Source organism: Calidris pugnax, unplaced genomic scaffold (genome assembly GCF_001431845.1).
Source record: "Calidris pugnax isolate Ruff unplaced genomic scaffold, ASM143184v1 scaffold18, whole genome shotgun sequence".
Lineage (NCBI taxonomy): Eukaryota > Metazoa > Chordata > Aves > Charadriiformes > Scolopacidae > Calidris > Calidris pugnax.
The window spans coordinates 2959166-2986268 of record NW_015090812.1 but is presented as its reverse complement, the minus strand read 5'-3'; the positions used below and the strand labels follow the sequence as shown (position 1 = coordinate 2986268).

The window sequence follows — 27103 nt, the reverse complement described above, 5'->3', positions numbered from 1 at the left end:
GGGGGGCGGCGGGGTCCGGTGCGGGGGGCGCTCGGCTGGCGGAGCATCCCCGGGGGGCTGCGGGGGGGGAGGTGACCCCTTCCCGGTGTGACTTGGGGTGGGAAGGGATGATGAGGGTCGCGGGCAGGTGTGGGGAGGGGGGGTGGTGCAGACCTCGCCCCCATCCCTTGCCCGCACCGGTGCTTCCAGCAGGACCCAGTGAAACTTTCCTCCCCGGACTGGGAGGAAGGTGATGGGAAAGGTTGGGCAGCAAAGCAAGTGCTCACCTGCATCTTTCCACCTCTCTGCCGGGGTTGTGGTCCCTCCTGCCCCATCTTTCCCCAAAAAGGATGGCAAAGGCTTCGGAGTGTGAGGAACCCCGGAGAGAAAGGGGTTCCTCCTGCTGCACATCTCCCCGGGGAGACCCCTTCCGTGGGCAGGGATGGAGGGCTCGGGTCAGGCTTGGGCTGTGCCCTGGGATTCCTCTCTATTCATGCCAGGGTGACCAGATGGCATTTTTCAAGGCACCACCTTTGCTTTACTCGACTCCAAGATTTGCAAAGATGTGGATTTCTTTCTTCTGTGAATTCTGCCATTGCATGCAAATTTTATCTTTGAGTCAAGATACAAAAAAAACCAACCAAAAAAACCCGAGCAAACCCAACGAGATTTATTGCCTAAGCAAAATGGATAGCTGTGATTCCTGGTTGGAAATGGGTTTAGCTCCAGCTGACCAGTTTGGTGTCCCCCCCTACCCTGCTGGAAGAGGTGATGTGCCCGCACTCAGCGGCTGGAGTTTTAAAATAAACCAAAATTGACAGCAGGGGAAAGAAACCACCGCAACCACTGGAGCTAAATCCACCTGTGACCATTAATCAGGCCCCTAAAAATATATTGCTGTGTTTAATCCCAAACCACAAATTTACTGACTAAAGAATTATTGGAATAAATACTTCGAACAGTAAGGACCATTTAAATCACTCGTGTATACCAACAGACCTCAAAAAGTGCTCCAAAGGCAATTTTTTTTCCTGGGGACCAAATTAAGTCTGCCAACAACACCCTTTTTTTCCTTAACTACCTTTCAGGAGTAGCTTGTGCAAGCTCCCCCCCTGCCCTCCCCATATGACCTGACTTTGGTAAAAGCTGTTTCCAAAGAAACATTTCAGGTAACATAAAAGATATTTCCTAGCTCAAAATCCTTTAGGGGTAAGTGGTACCCTTTATATATTTTTTTTTCCTTAATATTTTGTCTGCAACTGACAGGTGAAATTTGGACTTGAGATTGGAAACTGAGATGGAGAAACTAGGTCTCCTATTTATGTGGAATTATAGCATTTTAATCAAATGAGATTTAGAAAAACCTGTATTCACCCTGTTTAGCAAGAAATGTGAGAAAAGTGAAGACATTTTTACCTGATTGGTTTGAGCTTTTTATGCCTTGTGTATAATAATTGCTTTTTCACTAAGACGACCAATGCCATCAGTGACATTTCTTGTTCTTCAAACTGCCTTGCACAAGACTTTGTAAGAAGCATTTTTTCCTGCCTTAGTCCTCAATGTTAGGAAATCAAAAATTACAATTTTTAAGGATTACAGTTATTAAGGAAATAAAGAACTGGCAATGCAGGGGAAAGATTTAGTGATGAGGGGGTGCTAACCAGTGTTTGGATTTGTGGCTGGAGCTGAATAGTCACTTTGAGCCATGAACAACTAGAGATAGCAACAGGAAAAAAGTCCCTGCTGCCCTGTTGGGATGTTCATTCTGTCTGAGAACTGCCTGGGTCATCACTGAACTGATCCTCCTAAAAATTAGCCAAATGCTGTAAGAGATGGTTGGTTTTAACCCCATTCAGTTTCTTTATCTTCTTCATGGAAAGATCACACAATGCACGGAGGTGAGCAAATATTTTGGCAGATGAGAGCAGGATTTGGGTGAAAATACTGACATTTTAGCTGGAAATGGTGATTAAAATGCAGCGTCTTTTTATGAGAGAGGAAGGTGGCAGGAGTTAACATGGTGGATGTGAGTGTGGTGGACAGATAGGAGGTCTCATGCCAAGGGTCAACGTTACTAGATAGGATTTTGCCAAATACAGGGTGAGCTGGTGATGGGTATTTTCCCTGTCCTCCAGGCAGAAGATAAGATTAATTTGCAGAAAATAGAACTGTGGAAATGATCTTGGATTTTGAGTTTAGTGAAGCAATGAAGGAAGGAGGTGGCGTCTCCTCCATTGCCGTTTGGTAAGAACAGATTAGATAAATTGCTGCTGTGTTTGTCCTGGGCACATCCCACCCTGCGGGTCCCCGAAGAGCTCTCCTGTGCCCACAGCCCTCACACAACGAGAGCTTCCATCAAAGTGCAGCAGAGTAACACAAATATTTTTCCATGCAGTGCCACGCACCGTGTCCCTGGTGGCCACTTGGTGGTTTCTTACCCATGCTTGTTGGCCACCAAGGTGATTAATTTGTGGTCCCGCAAGGACCGTCAGTGCTGGGGTTATGTTTGTGTTGGTTATGATGGCACCTTCGTGGGCTCGAGTCGGGGTCAGATCCCGTTTTCCCAGGCACTGTACCTTTGCTGCTGAAGGACAAACCTCGAGTTGGAGGGAAGATAAACTGACAGAGACTGAACAGATGAAGGAAAGGGAAAGGAAGGATGATACAACATACGAGCAAGCGGCGCTGGGGCAGAATTAATACAATGGTACTAAATATATGCCTTGGATGGGTTTCATTTTTAACTTTGGGCTAAGATAAGGGCCGGCATGGCTGATAGAAAAGGACTTTTCTTGCCCCTCCCTAAACTTTTACATTCCCCTGGAGAATTTGCAGAAAAAGTTAACTGCTTGTGCATGAGAAGCAAGCGGCGCTGGGGCAGAATTAATACAATGGTACTAAATATATGCCTTGGATGGGTTTCATTTTTAACTTTGGGCTAAGATAAGGGCCGGCATGGCTGATAGAAAAGGACTTTTCTTGCCCCTCCCTAAACTTTTAAATTCCCCTGGAGAATTTGCAGAAGAAGTTAACTGCTTGTGCATGAAACTTTTGAGGCACCATCACAGGTTGATGTAGTGCTGGGAGGTCTGGTTTAGTGATGGTGATGCTTCTTGTTTGTTGTGTGGGTGTCTATTTTTGTCAAAGTTAGGTTGACGGTTGGACAAGATGATCTTTAAGGTCCCTTCCAACCTAGAAGATTCTGTGATTCTGTGAAACATGCACCCAGAGGTAGGCTTCGTTGGTACCTGCTGTAAAAAACCCACACTTCCAAGGGGTTTTAAGGATTATCTCAGCTTACTGTAGGATAAACACTAGTCCTCCTCATTTTTTCTCTTATAAAAATAACTAAATTAAAAGGGTCCTCTTTCAGAAACTAATTCTATTATATTTCTTCCCTTCTTTCTTTAATATCATCTGATGCTGAAGCATCCTCATGCCCAGGCAGTCACACGTGCAAGCAGGTGGGGTAGCAGCTAGGGACAGTCACACCACATTTTGCCATTTTTTGGAGTTTAGGGTCAGTGTTACCGCCTAATCTTTACGGCTGTTTTGTTTGGGGTTTTTGTGGCACAGCGTGCAATGCTTGCTGCTCCTCGTCTCAGTGTCAAATCCATCTCCCCTGCTCCCTCCAGCAGAGCCCTGGTTGCTGGTTTTAAGCTGAGGTGGAGCTTACCTGAGTACTTGTGGCTAAAAGACAAGACAGATGCTCAAATCCCCTTTCTAATACCGCGGCTCAACCCTTCCTCCTCCCCCAGGCTTTTAAACTGGAGAGGTAGTGAGAGGGAAGGAGGTGGCTTCCTCACCACCACCTGAGACCACCATTGGAGGGGACAAACCCACTAGAGAGGAGCTGCATGAGCATCCCCTTCCATGGGACCTACACTGCTCCTCATCCTGGGGCAAGATTGTCCCACCAACATGCTCTAGCTCATGGGGCTGCAACTCCATGAGCAGGGGGAAGGTTGTCCTTACTGCCCTGTGTCAAAATTCCTGCATCCACAGGCTGTAGCCGGAGAAATCTGAAAGGCTTAAAAGTCTCCCACCACGTAGCAAATTATGTTCTCTCTTTGTCTCTGTCTCTCAAGGCGTTCGAGTAGGCTTTAACAAGCCACTGGGGACTGAAACAATAATATCTCTGTATCTAATGCTTACTGTAAGCAAAGGATGGATTACAAAATAGGCTGTTTATTTTTAATTATTAATGTGTTTGAGCTAGCAAACCTTCGCAGAGTTACACATTGTTTGGCATGGATGGAAAGGGGATGGACTATTCGGCAATGGTATTAAAAACAATAATTATTAATTTCAGGCGTGGCCATTTTTTTCCCCCCAAGTGTATAATAAAAATTTTTCAGAGCATATACTGGGTTAAGGCCAGAAAGGGTTGTCTTGAAAAAAAAGGATGGCAGAAATCAAGGGTTTCTTCCTAGTTCAGCAATAAACCTCCTTGCTTTGCTCTTCCTCAGTTTCCCAACTAATGGCTTGGTGTGTTATAATTCTTTAATGGAACTGAATGAGTCAAGGGCAGCTTTTGAAGCACAGCTTCTTGTGCTCCCAGGAAAGAGAGAGCAGAGATATCGCCGCACTTGTAGGCAACCAAATCAAATGCTGCTGGTAAAAGTCTTGATCTCAAAGACATCTGCTGAAGTTGTCTTACACTCCTCTGTCGTGCCTTCCCCAGCCTCCTTGGTGTGAGATCACCATGTATGTACCAGGATAACCTTAACAAAGAGAGATCAGTGCTCTTTATAAGACTACTATTGGCACAACGTGGGGGGAATTTCTTGCAGTGATGGAAGAGGCTGTATCCTGGGCTCCCCAAAAGTTCTAGTAAAGCTTGCATGTGTTTTTCTACCCTTTGCACACTCGCTGCTTTGCAGCATCTTGCCCCAGCAAAGCCTCCCTGCCACGGGGCAGGCCCATTGCTGCCCTGCTCTCCTCTCCCCAGGGATGCACCAGGGAAAACGCCTCCTCGGACTATTTACAGCGCTCTCCTGGCACCGCACAAGAGGAATTATCTGCCTCCTCCAGCCCTTGGCTAATCCCTAAATTGCATCTATACGGCAAAGCTTAGTTTATTCTCATTTCGTCTGGTAGTTTTAAGTATTGCGAGGAATAAAACGGGGCATGCAAAGTGGTGGCTTTAATTTTCAAGGGCAGTAAAGTGTTTTATTTTTAGGATGCTCTTACTGGGGAAAGAATCTCCGGCAGGTCTTATCTGGTGGCTAATAATAGTGACCCGGCGTGCCCCGAGCGGAGCCGGCGCTGCCGCCCTGCCCTTCTCACGCCGTCTGCTTACGCCCTGTGCTTCTGATCAGCTCATTAGAGCCTCCAAAATTACAGAGCCTAATAGTCTAATAACAAGGTTTGCTCATAATTATTAACTCCTTGCGCTCTATGTTATTACTGGAAGGGTAAGGTCCCTAATTAGAGAGCACAAATATTTACTGTAAGCAGAATTTCTCTGCAGTCCTTAGAAAACCATCCATATGTCACCATTTTTAAGATCAGATCAGAAAATAGTAAGAAGGGGTAGCTCATGGGCAAGAACCCTTTTAGATATAAACATCTGACTGACAGCTTTCAAGCAGTTTCTGCTGTTAGCTTCAGTAAAAATCTTGCTTCCAAGAAGCTTTTTTTTTCTTCCCATAGTCTGTTTATTGATAATAAATGGATCCAACGCTGAATTCATTTCACACTATTGTTAGTGCAATTCCCCCAGTGACAGTGGTGCAACTCCCAGTTTGTGGTTTCTGTGTGTCCCTGTACACAGGAGACAAGCATCAGCCTCTTGCTGCACAAAGTGCATATTATAAAAACCCCACGTTGAAGTTTGTATCTTTTCTAAAACCAGAATTTGCTCTTGCAGCGCAGCAGTGTTCCTGCAGCTTGTCACCAAATCAAGCAGCGTGCTTGAGAAAGTATAAATAGAAATTCATTTTAGTAATGCAAATCCCTCAGTCCTATTTTGGGCAGGGAAAATCCCTATATCATTTTTTTAAAAGAAGTGTGAGGGTCTAGTTTTAAGACTGGGCTTATTAGGGATTTACTCAAGCAGTGTGTTATAGTGGAGATTCTCCTCTGCCATTTAAATATGTCTGTTTCTGATTGATCTAGCTTTTACATGCTATAAATCCTTGCAAATTAGCTTTGGGTGTGACCTCCTCCAGTAATTCACTCTGTTTTATTGACTTGAGTGCTTTTTGTGATTAAGTCTCCTCTCTTCTGTCTTCCATGACTCCACTGGGAAAACGATAAAGTGAAGCAACAAAAAACAAGTTTAAAATATTTCACCCCCTCATCTTTTTTTTTTTTCTCTTCCCTTCAAGAGTTGTTTTTTGCTTATAAATCACAATGCCCTAAATTGCTTGTGTGAATCCTGCTACACTGTTTAGTGACTTTACGATGCTCTCTCTCTAATAGTCGGCGAACACCAGCTGACGGGACATAAAGTAGCAGTGAAAATCCTCAACAGACAGAAAATACGCAGTCTGGATGTGGTTGGGAAGATCAAACGAGAAATTCAAAACCTTAAACTCTTCCGGCACCCTCATATTATCAAACTGTAAGTACCTTTTTCTGCCCCATGTTCAGTTTACTCCTCCGTCTGCAAAGACTTCATGTGTATGGTTGACTTGGTTTTCAGGAGATGGCTTAGAGTCGTAGAAAACGTTAGGTGTCTGGTCAAGTTTTGGCATGGTAGAGCCAAACATTGCTTTTCCAGAGTCTCCCACTCATTTACAGGGGAACACTGTTGACACTTTGAGAAATGATGGAAGATGCTTCTCCCGTTGGGAGTCTGAGTTATTGTAACAGCCAACAGACTGGTGTCCCTGCATCAAGTTTTGCTCAGCTAAACCTGTCCAATCTGTCCTGTTTTCCATGCAGAGGCCATTATAGAGATGTTTAAAGAGGGTCTGGGCTTTCCTGCATTAGGAGTTTTTTGTGAGGACCCTTTTTTGGCTTGCTATCTCTGGACTTGAAGCTGCTGAGAGTTGTGCCTGAGGAACTGCAGCAGGGTCAGGCTTGTAGAGTGAAGCTTGGCCTGAAGTCAATAGGATTTACGTTTTAATGGCCTGATTATCCAGAGCTTAAAGGAACATTTTTATTTTTTTTTTTTAAATTTATTATTCAGACACAATTTTCAAAGTTGCCACTCTGATGAACCTGAATTTAAGTTGTAAATCAGCACCTGCACTCCAGCCTCTGGGATTCCTTCTCAATCCCCAGTTTGTGCAGCCAGTCCACATTAATGAGGCACTTGATAATATCTTTGGCATTTCTATAAAAGAAAGCTGTTGAACGGTAACTGCAAGGATAAGTTGACATTTAGGTCAGCCTTAAAACTGGCATGAGATATAGCGAATACCTGGGACTTAGAGGCAAGGGAAAACAAATTCTCTCTACAGTTAAATAACTAACCAGGCAGCAACTGTTGACTTTAGAGTAACTTCACAGTTCCTTGGATTTATTGGAGAACAGATTGGTATTATTTCATGAAAAAGCCAGCAAGAGTCCTCAGCTGTGTGTCCAGCATCCTGCAAGTTAAGTCCTGTTCACACATTTGTCAAACTGTTAAAGCCTAAAAAATTTACCCAGTTTAACCTTATCATTGTCCTATGGTACCTACTGCAATCATGAAATACAATGATAAAGAAAAGAGGTGAGGAGGAGATCACGGTATATATACCTCCTCTTTAAATAGCATTTTACATGTATATAAAGGAAATAACAGGGCAATTAACAATAGCTTGGATGTCTGGGTCCAAAGCACTTCAGAAAAATCAGGTTGATCCTATTGATCTTTAAGGGACTGTCACCTGTTCACTTGCTGATCGCTGAAATCTGTTTGTTGCAAATTACGACCCAGGGAAATTCAGCTGTAAAAAAAAGCAAACAGCAATGTATCTGAAATAAAATCAAGGGGGTCTCAGCTGGTGCTGCTATGATTTCCTGCGGCTGCGTTGACCTCAGCTCATCACTGGTGGTTTGTACCAGCTGGGACATGGAAATGCGTTTGCAGGGCTCAGGGGTCATTTAGAATGAAAATGGAGAATAAATTTGTGAGTCAAGGGTGATACTCTTCTTTTTTTTTTTTTTTTTCCCCCTCCCCACACACATTTAATGTGTGAAAAATAGCTGTGATCTTTTGGGGTGCTAGTCTTTGTTTCTATACCTATGCAAAAGAAGCTCCCTCTAGTGTCTAGAGGTCTTCTTTGTCTTCTTTATCCTTGATATGAAGGAAACCAAATATTCCCCCTCCCTACCCCCAGCTAATGAAGCCTTCATTTCTAAAGCTGTTGTTGCAGATCTTGGGCAAAATGGAAATTTGAAAGTTGGGATGGTCTTAAATGTGATAGGACTGTCTGGCAAAGATTTTAGATTATAGAAAAGCTCGAAGGAAAACTGTAGGTCTGTAAAAGAGATCCTTTCATAGACAAGTGAAACATTATACTTGCAATAAGAGATGGCTTTTCAGAAGTGGAAAGCAATAATAAATGCAAGATCGAAACAAATGCTTATTTTAAGGGTTGACATGAAGCTAACAATCCGTTTAAAAGCCTTTCCCTGTTCTTCGTAATTATTTTTTTTTTCTAAATCTGCTTGTGTCTTTGAAGGTACCAGGTCATCAGCACACCAACGGACTTCTTCATGGTCATGGAATACGTGTCTGGCGGTGAATTATTTGATTACATCTGTAAGCACGGACGTGTAAGTGCCAGTACCGTGTCAGCCCAAACACTTGTGTGGGAAGAGGATGGTGTTTAGAAGCAAAACGACTGCGAAAGGGAACGCGGTTAAGGTTAAGGCCCAAAATAGAAGTTGCTTCACAGCAATCCCATCTGGAGTGTCTCGTACCCGACTCGCACAAAAGTTGCGTGCGATTTTTTTGCGACATTCTCTGATGTATTTCGATAGGCAAACCAAAATATCCAAGGTAACGTGTTGCTTAGTGCAAATATTTGGAAAACTAGCATATTTTTTATGATTCTTAGCTCTGGGTTGCCTGTCAAAACCCCCACGGTTCGGCAGTGATTTACTGTAGGGGAAGAGCAGTCGGTGTGGTCTCCGTCCCGGTCATTCACCTCCCCCTTGGCTCCACGTCAGGTTTTTTGAAGACTTTTTAAGGATGTGGCTTATCTGAACAACATTTTCGAATGCCAGTAATCCTGCTGGGTATGAATCACCTGAGGCGTAGGTTGAGCCCGTGAAACGTGATATTATGGTTACAAAGAAAATCAGGAGTGTCTGCCCCATGGACGTTCTCCCAGGCAGGGAGCAATCGCAGGGCAAGGAGGTGAAAATGGGCTGATGGGGATATCCAGAATAAGGCTTCAGGCAAAGGATCAGCCTATCATACGTTTCCTCTCTGTAGTAAAAAAAGCCAATACATTTATAATAAATTAGTTTAGATTAGTGCACTGGTAAATGGAGCTAAGCCCATTTACGTTTCTACTGACAGTTCTGGTTTCCAGCACATGTTGCCCATTTGTCTTTTACACACGTTTATCTTTTCAGTGATTAATCTGCACCTTTTCTGACCTTTGTGTTCAGAAACTGAATTTTTTCAGGAAGAGTCTTTAGGAGGTCATCAGTAAAAATAACTAGTCTCCTCCTAATTTTAAATATAATTTCTCTAATATAGCTCATACAACTTTGTAGCTAATATAGCTATATAGCTAATTAAATCATCCCAATATTCCAACTTTAGCTTTTTTTTTTTTCACCCAAAGCCATCTGTCTGTGAGGAATCACTCTCTGAAGCATCCTCAGTGGTGTTTTGTCCAGCATCGATCTGCGTGTGCTGTATAGAAGAACTGGTCCCCTTGGGACAGGCAACCATTGCCTCGTAGGTGCCACCAGTAGGTTCTCCTTGATAGCTCAGCTAAATGTAGGTGTTCTGATTTCATCTCTGGGCCATATAATTTGAAAACACTGGCACGTTATGAAATGCAAGAGGGGAAATCTGCTTTATTTGCTGCTTCTGGTGGCAAGCACGCTGTGATTTTTTCTCTCCGCGCCCTTGGAACGTTTTTGGCTCCTTGCTAAGTCAAACCTTCCCCTGCCAGCTCTGCCCGCAGGCCAGCCTTTTCAGGCCCCTTTCCCCTTTGCACCCCCAGGTTGAAGAGGCCGAAGCTCGCCGCCTCTTCCAGCAGATTCTCTCGGCGGTGGATTACTGCCACAGACACATGGTTGTCCACCGAGACCTGAAACCGGAGAACGTGCTGCTGGACGCGCACATGAATGCCAAGATAGCCGATTTCGGTATGTGACCCCAGCAGCATTCCAGAAATGCAGCCAGCTCGGAGGAGCTTGCTGGAGCGTGTCGGTGTAGGACGCCTTACAAAACCCAGAGCCTCTTTTCCTTAACCACTTACCTGAAAAGCCCACGGTTATAAACACCAGGCTTTTTTTCGCAAATGCAGGGATTACTTCTCGTAGCCCGCTCCTGTCCCGGCATTAAGAATGGAGCAGCAATATAATTTGCAAATCTTCGCTCTGTTTTAGTGTAATCACCTAATAGAAAGATTTAGCTAATTTATGTTTAAGACGGACTGGGTGCAGTTAATTCCAGGGTGAGCTGGCGGCGTGTGTTTATTTTTAATGCGGGCTCTCCGTACGTTTGGCCACGTGCTCACTTCGTTTTACAAATGAACAGTAACAGGAGTCTTTAAAATGGCATTACCGATTGAAATCCGTGGAAATAGCTGGGCTACCAGCTCGGTCCCGGTGAGTCCTTTCTAACAGGGATAAATCCTTTTTTAAGATTTACAAATTTCACAACCCCACACAATCCCCATCGAAAGTGCATGCTCTGGGATGAATTATGTATCTTTTCCTCCGTGCTAAAGAAAGCAAGCTCTGGGATTTGTAACTTAGAGAAGCAAGATTAGCCTGGAGTGAGAGTGAATATTCCTTGGTTAGAGGTGAAAATAATAATAATAGTATTGGTAATGGTAATAATAATAGTATTATTCATAGTAATACTCAGTTCAAAGGACTCTATCTAAATTATGTCAACAGTTTCCCCTCAAATTTCCCCCTCCACTCCCTATAGCTCTCCTCCTCTGTGCCACATGGAGTCCTCTGTGGCTGGACCTTCTCATCAAACATCAATACTTAGTAAACATCTTGTTTTTAGGATTGTCCAACATGATGTCAGATGGCGAATTTCTACGCACCAGCTGCGGTTCCCCAAATTATGCAGCCCCTGAAGTCATCTCTGGAAGGTAGGACATTCCACTTCTAATCAGAGCCTCTGTGAGCACATGGTCTTTCAATTTGTTCTTGGGATTGGAAACAGCTTTGCACGTGTAGTAAAAGCAGCTGAATCCTTCCAGCCTGTATTTATATGTTTGGGTGAATCTACTGGCAAAAATCTGGACGTTTTCGTGGTTATTACATTTTTCAATAGCTGTAATAGCAAAACATGTTTTGCTAAAGGTGTTTAGTTTGGAGGAATTATTAATAGCAGATGTTGACTGTTTATATTGCTAATTAAAGAGGATGAAAATTACTCTTTGGATGCAAATACTGAGGTTTCAGATGGAAAGGCTTTTCCAGACCACCCCCTTCTCTCCTGCCCACCTATAATATAAAACACAGTGTTAATGAGGGAAACTGTTCGCTGGCAGAAAAATCAGGAAGATCTTTAATCGCTTCCCTACACTTTAAAGTCTTGTATTGAGAATACTTGTCTTCTGGTTCCTTAAAGATAGGGTGGTGTTCTTTTACCGTGACAGTGGGTTCAGCCATCATAGCTTTGTTTTGGATTGATGGATTGAGCATTTGTTTTCCTATTCCAGCGCATTTTTGCCTATAACTGTAGCTTTTAAATGCAACATTTTGCTCAAAGTGTTTTAGCTGTGATTGTGATTATTTTATCCGTGTTTACACCAGTGCAAGTGTTGGCAGAGCATCCTAGGAATTAGACCAGTGTCCAAAAAACCTGTTGTGACTATAGCTCTACACGTGAAAGCAAGTAAATCCTCCCTGTCAAGAGGGGGACAAAGACAGAAACTCTTAACGGGATTCCAAAAAAAATATCCATATCATTTCCATGTCCTTTTCAGTAAAGGCCCCAAGCATATTATTTTCAGTTCATAAAGGAGACAAGACACATTATTAACAAGTCCCTGCAGTCCCTGCATGCAGAGCCTGATTGTTTGAAGGGTACAGGCTTTCTAACGAGAAAAGTAAGAAAGAAAACCAAACCCAAGCCTACATGTTGGACTTTTTCACCAGCTCCTGCTGCCTTTGCTGGGGAGAACACAAAGGCAGCAGAGCATGACATCTCAGGTTTCAGAGTCATAAAAGTGCATCTCATTTGGGCTTAAAAGTCCAATCAACTGGTCGGGCAGTGTGGTTATCAGCAAAACAAATCAGGCTTCCTATCTGTTGGAATCACGCGTGGAGGCAGGGCCAAAGGGGAATCTAGCTAATTGCATTTCCAAAATGACTTTGATGCTGTCCCTGGCCTCACTGGTGGAAGGTCTCAATTTGGATGAGCAGAGCTGGTGTTTTGGTGGTGTTCAGAGAATGTCCGTGTGGATGACCGGCATGTTTTTGTACACCAGTGGGGCTGTGGTGGTGCTTTTCAGGAGGAGCAAGTGCAGGGTGCTGAGGTTTCATGAAGATAACTTCTGTACTTCCATTTCAACTTCTGTATTTTGGTAGGGTTTTACAGCCTGATGGTTGGCACTGCCTCCCAAAATCTCTGAGAAAGCATCGGTTGTAGCAAAAAGAGATAAACAAATGGAGTAAGCAGCAGGAAAACCCATATATTTGGTGTGTCCTGGCTTGATGATGCCAGGGAGCACATTAGCAGCTTGTCGGAAGTGCGAGCAGTTGCGTACCAGCACACAAACTTCAACTGAAAATAAACAGAGACAGATTATCTGCTGCCTTTTAGTCTGCCTTGCTGAGTGAACAGGAATTGCTGGCCGAGCCCTTGGGGTGAAGGAGAAAATAGCCTGGGCAGAGCTCTTGGAAATGTGGGGTTTGGTCTCTTTGGAGGGTCTGGTGGATGCATCCAGAAGAGCGTGGAGAGCCCACACCAGCTCTGCCATGCCATTTCCGAACGTGCCGTGCCAGCTTTGGTTGGGGGCATCTGCATGAGCATCCCTGGGGTGGGATGTGGCTCTTGCCCTCATGGAGCTGGCAGAGGATCCCCAGCTTGCTTAGAGGGACCTTCACCCCAACTAAGGAGAGAAGGACAGGGGGATGACACCTTTCTCCTGCCCTTGCCTTCACGCAGGCTGTACGCCGGCCCCGAGGTGGACATCTGGAGCTGTGGTGTTATCCTCTACGCCCTTCTCTGTGGCACTCTGCCTTTTGATGACGAGCACGTCCCCACCCTCTTCAAGAAGATCCGGGGAGGGGTGTTTTACATCCCCGAATACCTCAACCGCTCTGTTGCCACTCTCCTCATGCACATGCTGCAGGTTGACCCCCTCAAGCGAGCAACCATCAAGGACATCAGGTCAGCCCAGGTGGGATGGGGTGGGCTGGTTGTGTTCGGGGAGGCTCCAGCTGGTTTTTTGTCCCAAGTGATTCAAGGAACACTCCTGTACCCTTCTGTACTGGTGGAGAGGTGGATGCTGCCGGCTGGCAGTGGGTCATGATGAACAGGGTGAGGATTTTGTGTAGATTATGTATATATATATATATATATATATATATATATATAAAATAAAATGTGGGGTTTGGTCTCTTTGGAGGGTCTGGTGGATGCATCCAGAAGAGCGTGGAGAGCCCACACCAGCTCTGCCATGCCATTTCCGAACGTGCCGTGCCAGCTTTGGTTGGGGGCATCTGCATGAGCATCCCTGGGGTGGGATGTGGCTCTTGCCCTCATGGAGCTGGCAGAGGATCCCCAGCTTGCTTAGAGGGACCTTCACCCCAACTAAGGAGAGAAGGACAGGGGGATGACACCTTTCTCCTGCCCTTGCCTTCACGCAGGCTGTACGCCGGCCCCGAGGTGGACATCTGGAGCTGCGGTGTTATCCTCTACGCCCTTCTCTGTGGCACTCTGCCTTTTGATGACGAGCACGTCCCCACCCTCTTCAAGAAGATCCGGGGAGGGGTGTTTTACATCCCCGAATACCTCAACCGCTCTGTTGCCACTCTCCTCATGCACATGCTGCAGGTTGACCCCCTCAAGCGAGCAACCATCAAGGACATCAGGTCAGCCCAAGTGGGATGGGGTGGGCTGGTTGTGTTCGGGCTGGTTTTTTTGTCCCAAGTGATTCAAGGAACACTCCTGTACCCTTCTGTGCTGATGGAGAGGTGGATGCTGCTGGCTGGCAGTGGGTAATGATGAACAGGGTGAGGATTTTATATAGATTATGTATATATATATAAAAATGCTATTTTACTGCATTATAAAATAGCCTCAAAAATATCTTATTAGTGCTTAGCAAAACCAGCTATATCATATAATAATCCTAAAAACTTCATATCCAGCACCCGTTTTTCATTACTTTTATTTCAAGACCACCTCCCTGTGGGTACCCCTTCAGAGTAAGAGGGTAATCATTGTACTTAGTATCTATCCCATAAAAAAGTAGAAGCGCAAGAATTACTAACTTAATCCATAAATATTGGATATAGTTTAAAATGTGAGCTAATAGTTCATCTTTAAATGCAGCATAGTTTTCTTGTCTAGTCAATGAGTGCAGTGCCCATGAACCTTTTATCTGCATGCATCGCTGTGGAAATTCAAGATAAAGGGAACAATTGGGTTCTTAAGCAGATATTTGTGCCTGCAGAGATCATGAAAAGTTCATGGTTGGTAGCAGGGCTTCAAAATCCTCACAATCTGAGCCATTTTAGAAACGTTTTGTAAAACTGGAGCCTGATAAGCATTTTATGAAATTTATGGTAATCATTACATCTAGCTGGTGTGCTAAGTTTATGCATAAATGTTACTGGGACTTTCAGGAGTTCTTGGCTTTTTAATGCATTTGCAATGATGGCCTTAATTTTGCCCTTCAAGTAAAATGCCTTTTTTATTTCTTTATTCCGTAAGACTAGAGGATTTAATTACATGTTAGAGCAGCAGCACGTGATTCTATGTGGTGAGATTACAGTTGGTATGTAGAACCTATAGAGAAGGCTCTCTTACGGCGTTCAACCACTTAATCATTGACTTCATTGTAAATCAGTGAGAACCAGGTACCTGGATAGCTTTGATGCTCTGTATCTCCATCAGACCCACAGTAATCAAAGAGTGTAAGCAACTTTTTTTAAGTGCTGAGGTGTTACTTCAAAGCCAACTGAGCAAGCAGCCAGGCTTGCAAAGTGTCATCTCTGTTGGAATACTGGGGGGACCATGCAAGGTTGGGTCGAGCTCCCCAGTCTGCAGCTGAGGATTAGTCTTGGCTAGACCAAGCGAGGGACTGGTGGCCGTGGTTGCCCCAGCTTGCCTTGCACAGAGCTGACGGTGGCTCCTCTCTGCCTTTCCCCAGGGAACACGAGTGGTTCAAGGAGGAGCTGCCCAGTTACCTGTTCCCAGAGGACCCTTCCTACGACGCCACAGTCATCGACGACGACGCAGTTCGGGAAGTTTGTGAAAAGTTTGAATGCACGGAGTCGGAGGTGATGAACAGCCTGTACAGTGGTGACCCTCAGGACCAGCTGGCGGTGGCCTACCACCTCGTCATTGACAACCGGAGGATCATGAACCAAGCCAGTGAGTTCTACCTCGCCTCCAGCCCTCCCACCGGCTCCTTCATGGACGACAGCGCCATGCACATCCCTCCCGGGGTGAAGCCGCACCCCGAGCGGATGCCACCCTTGATAGCGGACAGCCCCAAAGCGCGATGTCCTTTGGATGCCCTCAACACCACCAAGCCAAAGCCCCTGACTGTCAAAAAGGCCAAGTGGCACCTGGGAATCCGCAGCCAGAGCAAGCCCTATGACATTATGGCCGAGGTGTACCGCGCCATGAAACAGCTGGACTTTGAGTGGAAGGTAGGGAGTGGTGGTGCTTCGGGCTGGTTTTCGAGGGTCTTCTTCTCATGAGCTGAATCTCTTAGGGAGGTTGGTAGGTACAGTTACAGCCTCACCTGGTTCCAAATAAATGCCCACACCTTGCGACCATCTCTGCTACTTCGTGTTAATCCAAACACGCTGCAATAAGATGCTAGCTGTGGCCTTTATTTATGGCCTGAAATAAGAGTTTTCTTTCTGAATGCTCTAAGCCTCGGTCTGGAAAGATGATTCTGCCTCGTTTAGCTGCGGGGATGAGAGGAGCCGGGCACATTTCTAATTTTAGTGGCTAATTCCTTGCGAGGTCATCTCAAGTGCTTCTGAGCAAAGTAATTCTCTTTATATCTGCTTGCATCCTAGCAGTGTCGTGTGCTGAAATGGTACAATATGCATCTTCTTTGAAGATGCACAAGTGAGGAACGGGGGGGCCGTTGGGGGCAGGAGTTTGTGCCATTGATGCGGTGGCATTTTCCTTCTTCTTTGAAGATGCACAAGTGAGGAACGGGGGGGCATTGGGGGCAGGAGTTTGTACCATTGGTGCAGTGGCATCTTCCTCGATGGAGATGGAACGGTGCTCGAGGACCAAATGTGCTTTCAAACACACTTACTGCCTCCCAGGTTTAGGGCTCAGCTTCTTGGAGCTTGATTTAAACCCAGGTGGCATTTTAGTTGACAGTACTCCCTTCAGATATTTCTTCGGAGCTACACAGTACAATCTCTTTCAAAGTAATTAATAAATCCCTGAGTTAGCCCTCAATATTTTCTGCTGAGCCTGATTCCCTAAATCTCAGTGCAGTCGCTGAGGTGAGCTCTCCTGACTCATGGCCTTTCACAGCAGCCTCGTGCAAGCGTCAAGAGCAAGGTAAGGACAATTTCAGCCCAAATCTTCATCACCGGAGGAGATACCCTCCTCGCTCCAGGTCCCAAGGGTTGTACAGTGTGAACATCGCTGTGCCTCTTCTTCAAAGCCTCCTATCTCCTCCTTATATTTGATAATACCACATATTTAAAGTGAAGTAATGCTCCGAAATCTGATTTCACTGCACCAGCCAGGAGATGGACTATCTCCAGATGATGCCTACACCAGCCAGACATTTGTTAGCTGCATGGATTTACAGAGAGCGAACAATCCTGATGTATTTCTGGTACAGCTTCGCAAACCAAGTCAGCCCAACGTCTTCATGTAGGCAGTGGAGCTTTTTTAGTATGAAGAGGTTTCACAATAGTCTTTCCCACCCTAAGAATAACTTCAGATGTGACTCTTCATCAAAATAGCTTTCCCATCCATGCAAGTGCTTCTTAAATATAGCACAGGGGAAAAAATCTCCTTGCAAATGAGATGCAGCAGATTGTGGGGTGGGAAGAGGCAAGAGAAAACGCACAGCTCAACACAAACACTGGATTTTGCTGAGCTGATGGGAGAGGTTACTCGCCCTGGCTGCCCAGCCTGCCCTGGGTTCGTTGGCATGGTCCTCATACACAGGTCCACCAGTGGACTTTTTGGCTCATATGGCCATTGCTGCTGGTGAGAGAGGAGCAAACATCAGTTTGGTGCCTGGCAGATGGGTCATGGCAGCTTCGTCTGCCAGCAGCTGGTGAATCAGAGACCTAAAAAGCATTTTTAAAGGTAGGAGGGAACAGGATATGAATCTGTTAGCTTAATTTTATAGGCATTGTTCTTTCTAGAAACTTTTCCTCAGAAGATGTCTTGCTAGTATTTAGAAAAAAGAAAAAAAAAGAATAAAAGAAATGCTCTTCTCGCTGCCTTGAATCTCACTCCTGAAAGCCAGTTTCCGTTGCAGGTGGTGAACTCCTATCATCTCAGAGTGCGGCGCAAGAACCCGGTGACGGGCAATTACGTGAAGATGAGCCTGCAGCTCTACCAGGTTGACAACCGCAGCTATCTCTTGGACTTCAAAAGCATCGATGGTAAGCAGGAAATGATGCAACACAAGATGTAAAACACTTCAAGTGGCAAGTTTGGCAGTTGAGAAAAATATTTAAAAATCATTCTTTGCCTTTTAAAATGCTTATGCAGCTGTGTCAAGTCAGTGAAAGCTCTTTCACAGAATCATGGAATGGTTTGGGTTGGAAGGGACCTTAAAGATCATCGAGTTCCAACCCCCTGCCCTGGGCAGGGACACCTCCTACCAGACCAGGTTGCTTAAAGCCCCATCCAGCCTGGCCTTGAACCCCTCCAGGGATGGGGCAGCCACAGCTTCTCTGGGCAACCTGTTCCAGTGTCTCACCACCCTCACAGGAAATCGTTTCTTTCTGATATCTATCTAAATCTCCCCTCTTTTAGTTTAAAACCATCCCCCCTCGTCCTATCGCTCCACTCCCTGATAAAGAGTCCCTCCCTATCCCTCCTGTAGCTCCTTTAGGGACTAGAAGGGGGTGTAAGGTCTCCTTGAAGCCTTCTCTTCTCCAGGCTGAACAACCCCAGCTCTCTCAGTCTGTCCTCATAGGAGAGGTGCTTGATCCCTCTGATCATCTTCATGGCCCTCCTCTGACCCCATTCCAACAAGGTCCACGTCCTTCTTGTGCTGAGCTCCATTTGCCTCCACTACTGTTACTAGCTGCTCACCAAACACGTGTTACAGATGCCAAATTAATGCCACTTTTTCCTTCTTTTTTTTTTTTTTTTTTTTTTTTTATTTTCCATTCCAACAAGGTCCACGTCCTTCCTTGGCTGAGATCCATTTGCCTCCACTACTGTTACTAGCTGCTCACCAAACATGCATTGCAGATGCCAAATTATTGTCCACTACTGTTACTAGCTGCTCACCAAACACGTGTTACAGATGCCAAATTAATGCCACTTTTTCCTTCTTTTTTTTTTTTTTTTTTTTTTTAATATTGGAGACGATGTGATGGAGCAGAGGTCCGGCTCATCCACCCCGCAGCGCTCCTGCTCCGCCGCCGGCTTGCACCGCCCGAGGCTGAGCATCGATGCCGCTGCCGCCGCCGAGTGCCAGTCGCTGATGGGTTCTCTGAGCGGCTCCTTCGTGGGCAGCATCCCCTCGGTGACCCCCCGCCTGGGGAGCCACACCATGGACTTCTTCGAGATGTGTGCCAGCTTGATCATGGCCCTGGCTCGCTGACGGCCGGCAGGGAGGCACCGGTCCCTCCGCACACGGTATCGCGCTCTGAGGATCTGGTCCAACTTGTCCCTTCCTTGTTTCTTCTGCTTTGTTCCTCCTACTCCCCCCTCTTACAGCCCCGTAGAGCCAATTCCAGACCCAAAACATAATCCCCTCTAACAAGGCACTGAGGAAATTAAGAAGAACTTTATTTCACTTGTTAGACGGTGGTGAAATATATCCAATAGTCTTTTTTTTTTCCCCTCTAACAAGGCACTGAGGAAATTAAGAATAACTTTATTTCACTCGTTAGACGGTGGTGAAATATATCCAATAGCCTTTTTTTTTTCCCCCTAGTGAACCGAATGGGAAATGTTGGCATGGCTGTAAAGTAGGGAATGTATCACTGAGGTTTTGGGAAATGCCTTCTCCCTGCTTCATCCTGAGTTGACGGAGCCGTGGCCAAGCTGTCTGCAGTGTAGGTGGCCTGAAGTGAGGTTGATGTTGTGTCCCCTTTGCTGTGCAGAGCCAGGGGCAGGATGGGCTGAGCCAGCTCAGGGGGGTGGACCAGGAGCTACAGAAAATGGGGGTAATGAAGTAGCTCTGCAGCATTTGCACCTGGGTGCCTCTGGTAACACTTTTCTTCTAAAAACTAGCATTTTCCCAGACGCTTCTGCACTACTGCAATATGCCATCCCTCCCCTCTGTTGTTTTTTTTTCCATGCTAAAGTTGGGGAGGGAAGGTGGGATGTGCAAAGGTCCTGTTGCAAATGTGCCACGGGAAAGCTTCCATGCATTGAGCCTTTGCAGAGGAGTGTTGCATAAAATGCTTTATTTCCTCCTCCTGAGAGCCCTGGATGGCACTGACCTCTCACCACCTTCAAAGGTGAAGGCAGCTTGCCTTTTTACCAGCCCTTAATCATCACCTCCCCTCTAACCTGCCCACCAGGGGCTGAATCCCAAGCAAAATTCAGATGAACCACCTGGGGAGAACAGGATTGCCAGCGAACCCCCAAAAAACCCATCACTCCACCAACCCGCGGGTGGGGATCATCACTCTCTGGGTGAGAGCTGGCAGCATCCTGCAGCTCCAAAGCATTTTACCTCTCTCCTTTCCCCACAGGAAGCCTTCACCTGGTTGTCACCACCCGAAAATCGCTGCCAAATCTGCCTTCCCTGCCCTCCCTGCTCGCAGCTTCGTGCCGCCGGAGACTGGCTGCTGGTCGCCGAAGGGCTCTCCCGTCCCACCGCTGCTCGTCGGGCTGCGACCCGCACCCCACAAGGCAGGGATCTCTGACCCCACAGTTCTTCTCTTCCTTTACTACTGCCTATCCGAAGGATAGGATTTTATTTTCTAAGACAAACTTACCGGCCGTTTTTAAGGTTAAATTCTTGTTATTCAAGGGGAAACTCTAATGCATGTGGTGACTTCTTTGTCGAAAAGAATTTTTAATTTTTTTATGGCATAGGCTTAATTTAATGGGCAGCGTCGGCACCTGCTTGGCTTTGCTATGGTATTTAATTCCATTTACTTGATTGCGAAGGGACATAATAGTCTAATCAGTCAAGGAACAAATGCTTTATGAAAACTTTGCCAAAAAAATCCTGGGTGGGCTTTTTTTCTTTTTTTTTTTTTGTTTTGTTTTGGGTTTTTTTGTTATAAGAAACAAAGCAAAGGAGAACTTTTGCTGGTCCCAGGAATGCGGTCACTCAACTTTAAAAAAAATTTAATCCATCTTTTTGATAGCTTCTTAGGACCCATTGAGGTTTTTTGCTAGGTTTTTTTGTACAGTTGCACTTTAATTTATACTCTCTGCAAGTTTCTATGAGAAGCAAGGAAGAGAATGACACATTAAGCCTTTTGTACTAATCATTTTAGGTAATGAAGACAAACACGGGATATTTTTGCCATCTACTGGCAGCTAAATGGACATTTTCAGCCTGAAGTCCCTTTTTTTTAAAAACACAAAATTGCCTTACTTTTGTTACAGATGATGCTTGGATTCTCACTAAGGTGACTTTACAGCTCCAATTTTTTCCAGAAGCCGCACAAAGTAGAAAGCTTCCAAAAAAAAAAAAAAAAAAAGAAAAAAAAAATCAGTTTTGCTGTTAAGTTCTCATAATGCCAAATCCAACAGCAGCAGTGGTTGGATTATAAACCCGGCAGCAGAACGATTTTGTTTTTAAAAGAAACACTGGAAATATTTGTAGTACTCTTAGGTTTTGTAACAAGCTTTTTATTATATTATCGTAATTAAATAAATACTCCGGGGCGGAGGATGGCTTTGGTGCTGTGCCTGGTGGCCCTCGGATGATGCGTGTCTCCAGTGCTGCTGTGTGAGCGGGTCATACCTGGTGAGGATGGAGAATCCAGACTCCTGCATGCAAAAATAACCACCCCAGAGCCAAAGCTGAGCAGCACCCAGGTTTTTAGCAGCTTTCGGAGCAGTGCTGAGACAGGAGCAAATGCTGAGCAAACGAGCAGCCCTCAATGGTTTTGGGTGCTGGAGATAAGCCCCTTTGGAAAGCAGGAGAGGGCAGCTGAGCAGCCGTAGGGACAGACATTAATTTCCATCCAGGAAAGAATTAGGAGCGTCCGTACCCCTGCTGTGAAATGTATTTGAGATGTAGAAGGCTGTTTAAACCATCACTCCCGACTGAGCATCTTGCCAAGTGGCTTGTCCTGGAAACACCTGTAGCCCAGTTGATGAGGGGCTGGTGCAGTAGATATAATCTGTGGTTCAGGAGAATGTAGATGTACAGATGTCTCGCCTCAAAATGACACTTGTCCTCTGGGATGTCCTCCCCAGCAGAACTAATGGCATTAAACGGCAGCGAATGCCCTTGGGAGGAAATATTTGCTTCCTGGAGGTGGGTGGGATTTCTAGGTGGTAGCATAAGCCCTTGTAGCACTTGGCATCTTCTCAGAGCCAGGGAAATGTTAACTCCTATATGGATCTGCAAAGCCAGGCCTGCTGAGAAGGCAGTAAGAGTGGCTCAGTTCTCCATATGGAGAGACACACAGAGATCAGGCAGCGGAGCAAGTGGGACTGATGGAAGTACCTCCACGAGGAACGTGTCCAATTAAACTGTCCCTCGCAGCCTTACCCAAATCCACGCTGCATTTTTAATTAATCTCAGAAGTTTCACTTCTTTTTTTTTTTTTTTAATATTTATTTTGCCTTCACACAGGCTGTTTTCTGGTTCCCGGCTGCAGAGAAGCTGCTGACCTCCAGTTACATTTTCCAGAGGAAAAGTTTAACTTTTACTCTGTGGTCAGTTTTTTGGAGTTGAGTTTTGCTGGTCCACACACGACCATCAGGGGAAGCAGGGTAGACCTCTTTGAACTACAGAAACTTGAATTACTCCAAGTGCAATTCTTCAAAAGCCACTGGACAGCTGTGCTTTGCAAGCCACAAACTCACCCAGACTTTTTGCTTCAGCCTAAGGGGGAGAGAGAGACAAAATGCAGAGGCTGGAGTTCAATTTGGCTCCAGCATTAACTTCCAGCTCCTGGATGAGTTAATTCAGAAATAGCTTGTACTGTACTAGTTGGCAAATATATATGTGTATATATAATATATGTATACATATAGAGGTATTATATGTATAAAATATATGTATACATATACTTTTTATATATAATATATGTATACATATATATGTATATATTATATATGTGTATATATATTAAAAAATGTAGGTGGCATCCCTGTGATTGGTAGGTAGGTGTGTGCCCTGGGCACCTGCCATGGCACAAAATAATCCTGGCGTGCGAGAGGACCTGGAGAAAAGGGGTGATATTTTTACACCCTCTTCTAGGTAAAACCCCTGAGTAGCTTAGCTGACCCTGTCCGACCCAGCGTGGGGAGGAGAGGTGGCAGCACGAGCCAGGAGTATCCTCCCACCCTCCCTGGCTGAAGCCCTGGTGCCCACAGGGTTTTGGGGCAGTTTTGTGTCCGGGAGTCAGAGATGAGCAGGTGGAAAGCAGCGGGATTTTGGTTTTTTTTTTCTCTTAAGGGGTCAAAAATGCATCTTCAGCGTGTACATCCAATCCAGCATTTCGTAAGGGATGTAGAAGCACAGGGGTATATTTGGGCAGTGTTGTAGAAAGTGAAGCGACTGGTTAGTATCTGTTGTATATACATTTTTTGGGGTGTAATTATAAAGGCATTCGCATTGGAATAGATGAAGTTTGAACAAAATAACCATTCTGTCTGCTCCTTTTCATTTCACTGCTCTTTTGTCGTCGGTTGTCTTGTGAGCACCCACATGGAAGGAAGAGAGACCTACACGCAGGACACGAGATTGTGCCTTCGATGTACGTTAGGACTGCTGGAAGCTGCAGCTTTATTTCACGAGGTGCACAAATCCCCCGGGTTATGCAGAATCCCACCGGTGAGACATGCGGGCCGTGTTTCTAAATACTTGAAGTACCATTTCTTGTGCAATTATTTGGCTTCGCCCTTTCGTTAAGCTGAGAGGAGAGGGGGGAAGAAGAAGAATGGCACATCCATCCCTTCGGATGAGCCAAACAAATCCCCGCTCTGGCTCCTGAAGTATTTTACTGGAAAGTTTTAGGATGTGTTTTTGTTTCAGGTGTATGACGTACCTCCTAGAGTCACCTTTATAAGGTCTTATTTTGGTATGGGCTTGCCATTTAGCGCTTTCCTTTGGCTTCCTTAGCCCTTCCCTTATATATATTTTCATCATTCACTTTTTAAGAAAAGCAACAGCTTCCTGTAAATTCTGAATTTCCAGTCTGCCTCTTGGGCATGGAGTTAACGATTCATTCAGAGGTACCTCACTCCCACATCTGAGAGATGAACTGGTTTTTAGAATTCCCACATTATACCTATTGACCAAACACTGACTTTTTTGCTGAGAGCAAACCTGGTGTTACATGTATTCGAGGCACATTATCTTTGCTCGGTTTTGGTCATCAAAATTAGGAGGCCTGGATGGTAAATCAGAGCTCTGGTTGCAAAGTATGAGTACGCTTTTGGTGTTACGAAAAGTCTGTTTTCAACAAAAGCCTTGGAATTCCTGCTGAAGCTGCCTTAATTTAAAAATCAAAGTTTATTTGTGAGACTCATCTCTATGGTTTTTTTCAAGTTTTGAAATAGTTTATTTGTCCTCATCTCACGAAGCTGTGAAGTAGGTACTGTAGACATGGTAATATTTATTCCTGTTGCTGAAAGCATGTTCATGTGTTCTGTATCATGTTATATCCACATGTTTTGTACCTCAATGCATTTTGGTTTGTTTTTTTTTAATCTTAGAGCACAAAGCAAAACTGAACCTGAGGATAACTGTAGTGTCCGTGGCCCAGCATCTCTGGGCAGACAACCCTCAGCTCGGTGAGAGAGATGAACCAGACTAGTCCAGTGCAATTTTTTTATTTGTACTATAAGGAGTATTTATGATTTATGATATTACGTATTTATGGGGTTTTTTGATGAAAATACAGAATTTTTAAAATCTCTGGGTATAAGCATCCCTTCAAACATATCATTGACATCAAGCTCAGAAAAAAATCTGTAAGTACTCCATCCTTCTTGGCATTTTCTAGTTTGTCAACTGATGGACTGTAGAAGGTTTTGTTTTCAAATGAATTGCTTTAGTACTTTCTGGGGCTGGCTGTGGTGGAAGGGCACGGAGCCTAGGTTCAGTTTTGTCCTTTGTGCAAGTAACTGTGCATTAGATAATCACAACGAAGCCTTTTACCTTCCATTTATGGTGTGGAAAGTGTTTCTCGGTGTACTGCACTGCATGTGATAGCTGTCTCCATGGTTGACATTTGCACTTTAATAAACTCAGAGATGAAAAGAGGCAAGAGCAACAAATCCTTAAACCTTACTTATTGCACAGTCCCTTTTTTCAGGCTGGGGCTGGCTGGTAGAGTTTCCTTCTGGAGATGTTCCCGGCGCATCCCAGCTGCGGGGCCATGGATGCCCCCAGGGCTTGGGTGGGGGGCAAAAGGACAGGGAGGGGAATTAAAATATATAAATGGATAACAGAAACAGCTTCCCCAACCCAAAATACGTGCCAGCAGCCAGGCACAAAGGTTTTTCTTCTGTATTAACTTGCATCCAGCAGAGCTGATGGACCTTTGCTGACTGAGATCGTGATGCCTTACGCAAAAGCATGAAGAGGAGCCTTTTCAAGGTATTGTGCAAAAATAACCTTTTATTGCAGGATAGGTACTGGGGGGAAAGGGGGTATTTGGGTACTGGGGACTTAGTTCATAGACGCCTGTGATGCAGAGGGAGGTAAATCCAGTTAAAGCACAAAGCTGCAGCGAGTGCTCCAGTGTCATCCCTAGCCACACTCTTACTTTTTAAACAATTTAGGTTACAAGGAATTGGCTTCTAAGAAATTTCAATTTGCTTTCGGATTGAGCAAATGAGAACAGTTATCATGATGATCTCCACTTTGAGAAGGAAGGTGGGGGAACAGGGTTTAAAACTCCCATGAGAATTACTTCATGTTTGGATGTGCTTAGGGTGTACCAGCAAGGCTATAAAAGAAAAAAAAAAGGAAGCATTTAATTTCCTGACCAATATCTTGACCTAAATATAGCCAACCTGTGGTTTAATGGAGGAAATCTAAGTTGCTATATGTAAAGCATTTTTTATATTGTCTTGAGTCATCCCATATCAAGCACTTTCCTGCTGTACATGTGCTGGAATCTGTCCATGAAGAAAAGTAGCTTTAAGTGCATTGCAAGGCGTCCTCCCGTGAAGTCAGCGGCCAACATTGGTCCAGAAGTTTGTGTTTCACATCGAGTTGGGTCACACCCCACAAGGACTGCATGTAATTGCAACAGGATTGGGGTCTGGTCACGTATATCACAGGATATATGGGGAGATTTTTTTTTTTTTTTAATTTAAAAAAAAAAAATAGTTAAATAACTTCCTTAGGAGACAAAAATGAACCAGCACATGTGGCTAATTTAAGATTTGCCTATAGTGCTTACAGGGTGTGTGATTAATAGACTTCAGGAGTTGTGAGCTAGTGCTGGATGGGGAGGAGGAAGAGGAAGGCGTCGAGGAAGGAGGTGTTTTCTTCACAGGATCACTCCTAAACATGGCTGCGGAAAAAAAATCCTCCCAGGTAAAGTGTCTCCACAACTTCCATTGGGATAATTCCCCGCAAAGGCTGTAGGTGAAGGACATAGAGCACGTCCCAGCCTCCTCTGAAGCCAAACACGCACTTCAGCTCCCCGAACTCTCCATCTCCGCTACAGAAGTCTAAATATTTGGGCTGGCAAGCCTGCAAAGCTGTGCATGCTTACAGGGGATTGTTTTATTTATTTTTTTTTTTTTTATTGCAAGGATGGATGCAGGCCAACGCACTTAATAGTAACCACATGGTAAAATAAATAAGAATGCCTGTATAGACTTAAAAGTAAATGTTAAATATTTGCTCTGTTTTTTCTGATGTCTTCTATGCCAGCTTTGAAAGGGCCGTGTGGCAAATAGGGCTTTTATTTTGCTCTGCTTTCTTAAGCCTGGAACATTTAATAATTTCTAATTAAACCATCTACATTTTTAGGATATTTATGAGCAAAGTGATACAGGCTCTTAAAAATGTGCCAGGGAGGGGCAGAAGCTCTACACTTCTACAGTCATATTTTGGGGTTTGTTGTTTTGTTTTTTTTTTCTTCCAAAGCCATGCAAAAACTCTATCCCCATTTTTCTGGTTTTGAAAAGGTATCCACTGGATACAGCGAGGAGAAGCCGTTAGCAATTTATATTTCTCTTCCTACATTTAGGAGCATTTTTCTTCAAATAAGCAATCATCCTCCAGGCCCACAGTGGAGAATAGCCCAAACACAGGGGCAACTGTTGGGTAACTGCCTGCTGCTGCGAGTCGGGGGGAGCCAGAAGTCAGCCTTTACATATCTGGGATGCCTAAGTTAGCTTACAAAAATAAAGTAAATTTTGACTGAATGCTTTATTTACTCTTTTAAAAATGTTTTTTGGAAAGAAATGAGTCAAGTTTTCCACTATTTTATATATTTAACCCAGCAAGACTTCTTG

General features: G+C 44.8%; 1 protein-coding gene across 1 annotated transcript; it reads left to right on the top strand.

Moving 5' to 3' along the window:
* The first annotated feature begins 210 nt into the window (after positions 1–210).
* PRKAA2 (protein kinase, AMP-activated, alpha 2 catalytic subunit) lies at positions 211–24890 on the top strand. Its single transcript, XM_014939145.1, has 10 exons — positions 211–2223; positions 6406–6547; positions 8601–8694; positions 10104–10248; positions 11126–11213; positions 13945–14169; positions 15453–15957; positions 17778–17904; positions 18841–19114; positions 20182–24890. The coding sequence occupies exons 3-9, from the start codon at positions 8635–8637 to the stop codon at positions 19077–19079; spliced, it is 1389 nt and encodes a 462-aa protein (XP_014794631.1). The 5' UTR covers positions 211–2223; positions 6406–6547; positions 8601–8634; the 3' UTR covers positions 19080–19114; positions 20182–24890.
* The last annotated feature ends 2213 nt before the right edge of the window (positions 24891–27103 follow it).